General features: G+C 40.5%; 2 protein-coding genes across 2 annotated transcripts; one reads left to right on the top strand and one right to left on the bottom strand.

Moving 5' to 3' along the window:
- The first annotated feature begins 152 nt into the window (after positions 1-152).
- On the top strand, positions 153-2,836 carry LOC101294091 (probable protein phosphatase 2C 38-like). The gene is made up of 4 exons (XM_004302777.1): positions 153-1,050; positions 1,223-1,590; positions 1,934-2,173; positions 2,268-2,836. Exons 1-4 carry the CDS (start codon positions 726-728, stop codon positions 2,475-2,477), a joined length of 1,143 nt encoding a protein of 380 aa, XP_004302825.1. The 5' UTR covers positions 153-725; the 3' UTR covers positions 2,478-2,836.
- A 334-nt stretch (positions 2,837-3,170) lies between these two features.
- Positions 3,171-5,911, bottom strand: LOC101294381. The gene is made up of 6 exons (XM_004302778.1): positions 5,581-5,911; positions 4,909-4,989; positions 4,669-4,809; positions 4,474-4,534; positions 4,309-4,369; positions 3,171-4,206 (listed from the first exon to the last, which is right to left on the bottom strand). Exons 1-5 carry the CDS (start codon positions 5,907-5,909, stop codon positions 4,334-4,336), a joined length of 648 nt encoding a protein of 215 aa, XP_004302826.1. The 5' UTR covers positions 5,910-5,911; the 3' UTR covers positions 3,171-4,206; positions 4,309-4,333.
- Positions 5,912-6,000: the final 89 nt, after the last annotated feature.

Genomic DNA, 6,000 nt, shown 5'->3' on the forward strand with positions numbered 1-6,000 from the left:
AGGGTTACCGTGTTGCTGAAAATAATAACAAGAATAAGATTAAGATGAGAAAATGGTGCCTAAACTGGTGGGTTTTGGCTAATAAAGGCCATGCAGGCTCAAAATATCAACCATTGGAAATATGTTAAGCTCTAACAAAACTACCATCATCTCTCCCACAAAACCAAAAGAAAGCAGATGAGAGAAGAAGAACAAACAATGTCAGAGTTTGTAGCTCAGAGCTTCTTATTTTTTCCTATCCTGGATCTCATCTGACATAATTTCTGAAGATCTTGTGCCCCCCAAAAACTCCAAACCCTTTTCTTATCCAGTGTTTCCCAGGATCACTCTGATCACAGACCAAGCTCTGCCATTTTCTAAGTCTCTATGTGCTTTTACAGCTAACTCTGCTTCTATATGAGATGGCAAAGCATGGAAGAGCCAAACGTATTTAACCCCATTTCAAGATACACAGAACCAGCAGGCCTCCATATTCTCTGAACTCCAATTTAAAATCTTGTTTTTTTGGTCCCTATCAATACACACATTTTTGTGACTTGACTTCAGCCCATACCCTTTTGGTTTCTCTCTGAGTTTTTGTTCATATTAATGGTGTCTGGATTGTTCTATAAACTTGAATATGGAGTTGTGGTTTTAATACAGAAGAAACTGGAGCTGGGTTTGAGCACTAGTCCTAATCCCATTCATGTTGACTTGATGAGCTTTTTGATTGCCGGGTCATTTGGATGATACAGAAAGGTTTGCTTAGAATGATTGTACCCTGTTGGAGGCCATCTCTGGAGGAAGATGGTGCTCGACGGGTTGGCGAAGCCAGTGGACGTGTTGAAGGGTTGATGTGGTACAAGGACTTGGGCAACCATGCTTGGGGGCAATTCTCAATGGCTGTGATCCAAGCCAATAGTACTTTGGAGGATCAAAGCCAGCTCGAGTCCGGGTTTCTGAGTTCAAATAAGTCCGGTCCTCAGGGGACCTTCGTTGGGATTTACGATGGACATGGAGGCCCCGAGGCTTCAAGATTTGTAAACGACAATCTTTTCAGCAATCTGCAGAGTATGGTTTTTCTTCCATCAAACTGTTTCTTTAGTTTAATGCTTTGATTGTAATAGTCATAAAGCATTTGCATTCAGTTTAGCATATCATATATGCTCAAATGGTCAAGAACTCTAGATGAATTTGCAATCTCTATTAACTATGCTCATTGATCATTTTTCTGTGTTGACAGGATTTGCATCAGAGCATCGAAGCGTATCGGAACATGTTATCCGGAAGGCGTTTTTGGCCACGGAAGAGAACTTCCTCTCTGTTGTGAAGAAGCAGTGGCTAACTAAGCCGCAGATTGCATCTGCAGGAACATGTTGTTTGGTCGGAGTAGTGTGTAATGGACTTTTATACACAGCGAATGTTGGGGACTCGAGGCTGGTTCTAGGGAAACTAGAAAGGGCCACCAGGGAAGTCATAGCTGTTCAATTGTCTACAGAGCACAATGCAAGTATAGAATCAGTGAGACAGGAACTCAAGACTACTCATCCTCATGATCCACAGATTGTGGTGTTGAGACACAAAGTTTGGCGCGTCAAGGGCCTCATACAGGTACTGGCATGGTGCCATGGTCTGCATATTTCTGCAACTCTATTCATTGATGATGGCTGCATGTTTTCATGTGATAAGATCTCTAGCACTTAATCAATCAAACTAAAAATCACTTTAAAATGTCTTTGAGAACACTTAAAGATATCGATGCAAACAGGCCCCTCTGGTATCTCAAGCTTTTGCAGTTCTTGAAAAATTCTTTTGCTACTTCAACTCTTTATAGTCTTGAATTTCTTAAGATGTGGCATTTGAACAAGTTAAGGACTTACCAGCAAGATAATAAAGTAGGAGTGCCAACACATGCATGTTTCTTCTGAACTAAAACATGAAATCTCCTATGCAGGTTTCAAGATCCATTGGTGATGCATATCTAAAGAAGCCAGAGTTCAACAGGGAACCTTTGCTACCCAAGTTTAGGTTACCAGATCCTGAATTCCTCAAACCAATCCTGAGTCCGGATCCGTCGATATCGGTACTCAAACTCCGACCAGAAGATCAATTTCTCATATTTGCTTCTGATGGTCTGTGGGAGCATCTTAGCAACCAGGAGGCTGTCGACATTGTTGGGAATAACCCACGCAGGGTAAGAATCAAAATGACAAAAACCGGCATGGTACATAACTAGAACTTCAAAGGAGATGTCAATACTAACGAGTCATTTCACACTTGTTCTGCAGGGAATTGCCAGGAAACTTATAGAAGCTGCACTACAAGAAGCAGCAAAAAAGAGGGAAGTGAGGTTTGCAGACTTGAAAAAGATAGAGCGAGGAGTGAGACGACATTTTCACGACGACATCAGTGTAGTAGTAGTGTTTCTAGATCACAGTCAGTTGAAAAATGGAACCTCTCCTCGCAGATCTAATATTTCAGTGACACCCAACTTCTAAATCAGGCCTCATTCATCTGCTGCATCCTCCTAGTGTGGAAGTCGATGTAGCGGAATGTTGTGCACGACCACATTATAGCCACTACTACATCTGAAAGCTGAAAAATGGAAATCAAAGACGATCAACTCTCAACGCGACATTCTTCAAATGGCTTATGCGACCGCACATAGAACTTGGAGTTGTAAAAATTGATTACTTGTTGCAACTTCTGTAATTTAAATGTTAGGTTTCACCTTTTGTTATCCAAAAAGAACTTAAATATTTCACCAAGTCACCAACTCCATGCACCACCTTCATTTGATACAAAACACGTACGACTTGAATACCACCCAACTGCAATACTGTGCAACATCCATTTCAAACAAAAAGGAAAAAACTCGTTTCAAGAAAAAAGACTACAATATTCCAAAATGCGATTTTCCTCTATTTTGCATGAAAAAAAAGAAAGGATAGGAGAAAAATAAAGACTATTTTGAGGCTGGAAATCTAATTGCCATACAAACTACCTAACTCTAAAACCATTCTAACAACCAAACCACTGAACTCATCAAGGAATTAGCAACTAGTAACAAAAGATCAGCCCGCCAATCCACATGGAAGTAAATAAAGGGATTCAGAATGCAATTCTATATACCATCAAGCACTATGATCGAAATATGGGAAAATAACAGGATATAAAAGATAGACAAAAGAAGTAAACCAACATTGTAGGATTCCCATTCATAAAAAAAAAGTCGCATAAGGTGGATGTGCTTACATTCGTCCAGTGAAAGCTTCATATACAACATAAAAATTACAAAGCTAAAACTGATTTAGAGTACACCCTTTCCCAAAATCCTACCTCAAGATTGCACAAATCACCCAACAAAGCTTAAGAAAATCCACAACTGCCCTCAATGATCACTTTACCTTGAATCAACAACCAAGAATATCACAAATTCTAGGAATACAATCTAGGGAACGGTTCCAACTCTTAAATCCTCTGTCAAGCAAATCTGACAATCTAATACATGTAATAATTACCTTCAACTATTGAACCCATCTTGGTCATCCTTCTCATGACACAGTGTTGGACAATACTACTCAACATTACATGGTTATACCTCTCACCTGACCATCTGAAACATTTACTTTTACCCTATTATCAAATAAGAAACCTAAATACTTCAAACCACAACCAAAATAAAAAAGATAAAGAGCCTGCCCAGACAAAATAACTCATACCTTGGCAGACATTCTCAATTATTCACTACTTGACCCTTCTCAATTTTGGTTTTATAATTTTATGATTCATCCTACCAGTTTATAATGTTGATTATCATCCATCAGATTATGTAGACTCACTCAGATACCAACTTGGTACTACTGTTCAACACTGCATCATGAGTACGTGACCATAAGGATTAAGAGCAGTTGTCCTTGTGTCAATAGAGATACCAGAAGGGTAACCACCTAACGGTCGCCACAGTCCTGGTGGATTAATGATGTTCCCTAGGTCGTATTCTGAATTTAAGACGTTCTTGGTAGATTTCAAGGTATACTAACACTAAGCAGGTAGTTCTTCATTACCAAATCCAGCATAAAATAAATCTCCTCCCGCCAAAGCTTGTTCACCGACTTGTAGAAGATATCTATCTAGATGGAAAATGCATCGCCAATAATCCATGCAATCAGAAGTAGGTATAGGTAGGAAGCCTCAAGGGAATCATAAAATGTTAGAACCCTAAACCTGCATAAGAGATGACAAAGTATAAATAACAGCATACAGAAAGGCATAATAATAACTCAGAGGGGGGAGGCAAGATTAACTTGCAAAGAAAAATTTACTTACTACTACTAAGAAAGGAAGCATCCTTTCATGCTTTTCCGACAGCCTCGCCTGCAACTGCTTCCTAAATTTCAAACAAAATAGAAATCAGCAACCAAGTAGCAGAATCGGAGAAGAACTAACTCATTTGTTAGGCATTCAGAACAAAGAAAGAGCTTGAGGTCTTACCGGCTCAATATTTCCCTTAGCATTCACTTGAGAGAGAGATGCTGCAGAACCATTTGAAAACCTGGAAAGATAGAACATTTAGGATTTCAATAATTAGAAGAACTTTAACAAAGCACATCATGCCTTCAATGATTAACTGCCAATGATTAATGATCTATAGACAAAATAATGTAGAGGGCTTGCCCTGACTTGTACCTGAGTGACCTTGCCTTCCTTTTTTCTTCTTCCTGAGGGTCAGGTTTAGCAGCAGTCTTAGAAACAGGTGCGAATCGGGCCTGTCGGGCTTTCTTCCTCGCATCCTCATCACTTGCCGCAGGTGGAGCAGCAATACCAAACCTAATAGAGGCAAAAAAGGAGGTCAGCAAAGCTTGCAACATAAATAAACCATATAATTTATGATGTTGTGTCAGCACTGATTTAATAAAAGGTACACACCTCTCTGCTCTAGCCTTTCTCTTCAACTCCTCTGACTTTTTGGATCCATCTGATCCATGCGATGTAGGAACAGTACCAAATCTGCCATGACATAAGCCAGTGTGTTCAGAAACTCAATTCTCAGTAGTAGAAATAAAAAAATTGAAAAAAAGCAACATCAAATCAAATCCTCATAACTTCAAATAAACTAATCGCAATTTCAACAATGCCACTCCACTCCTACCCAAACCCCAAAAGATTGGCACAAAAAGGCTTTTACACTCCAACCACTAAAGATTCAGCCTTTCACAGTCAAAAAATTCCCACACAATGGACCCATTTTATACACAAAATCTCAAGAACATGAAAATATACCATTAGCTTAAGAAAGAAGCACCATGCTAAATATCCGTGAACTATTCATAACCCAAACAAAATCACTTTCTAAGATAACAATATTGACCTACTTCCACAGCTCACACACAAGTCAATATGAATTAACCTACTTCCAATCTATAGTTCACTCCAGTTAGAATCTATAGCAACTAGTATTACGATCGCCTATGAGTGCCTTATGCATGTTAATCTACACACATAAATACGAAATAAAGAAAACAATTATCCAGAACCCAATTCAAAAATCTCAAAAACCCTAACCCTAAAATTCACCAAAAATTTAAATCCAATCCATACCTTTCAGCTCGGGAATTGCGCTTCTCCTCTTCAGTAAGCTGCACAGATATTCCAAACCGCTCGGCGCGGCGCATCTTCTTCTCAATAGCAGAAGACGCCGGAGCAGCGCCATCCTCAGCTGCCGATGCGGTCTTCGGGTCCTCGGAGTCAGCCTTGGACCCGTTTTCAGCGGATTCAACGGCGGAGAGAGCGGCGGGAGTCTCGGTGGGAGGGTCTACGGGGAGATCTGGTTTGGGCGCTACGGCTGGGGCCGGGGGGTCTGCGGCTTTGGGAGGGTTTTCGACGGCGGGGGTGGTGTCGGTGGGCTTCTGGGTATCGGTGGTGGCCATTGGATTAGGTTGAATCGGAGATTGCGTAGACCGACGGAGAGAGAGAGAGAGAGAGAGAGAGAGAGAGAGAGAGAGAGAGGAGGTGGTAGGT

The sequence above is a fragment of the Fragaria vesca genome, linkage group LG6 (genome assembly GCF_000184155.1).
Source record: "Fragaria vesca subsp. vesca linkage group LG6, FraVesHawaii_1.0, whole genome shotgun sequence".
Classification (NCBI taxonomy): Eukaryota; Viridiplantae; Streptophyta; class Magnoliopsida; order Rosales; family Rosaceae; genus Fragaria; species Fragaria vesca.

What these genes read in the sequence shown, in the direction of transcription:
- LOC101294381 (XM_004302778.1), bottom strand. Translation starts at nt 5,909, where the DNA reads ATGGCCACCACCGATACCCAGAAGCCCACCGACACCACCCCCGCCGTC. An exon ending in AGGAAGGCAAGGTCACTCAG is followed by an intron (nt 4,535 to 4,668) that starts GTACAAGTCAGG and finishes CTATCTTTCCAG; the next exon opens with GTTTTCAAATGGTTCTGCAG. An exon ending in CTAAGGGAAATATTGAGCCG is followed by an intron (nt 4,370 to 4,473) that starts GTAAGACCTCAA and finishes TTTGAAATTTAG; the next exon opens with GAAGCAGTTGCAGGCGAGGC.
- LOC101294091 (XM_004302777.1), top strand. Translation starts at nt 726, where the DNA reads ATGATACAGAAAGGTTTGCTTAGAATGATTGTACCCTGTTGGAGGCCA. An exon ending in GCGTCAAGGGCCTCATACAG is followed by an intron (nt 1,591 to 1,933) that starts GTACTGGCATGG and finishes TCTCCTATGCAG; the next exon opens with GTTTCAAGATCCATTGGTGA. An exon ending in TTGGGAATAACCCACGCAGG is followed by an intron (nt 2,174 to 2,267) that starts GTAAGAATCAAA and finishes CTTGTTCTGCAG; the next exon opens with GGAATTGCCAGGAAACTTAT.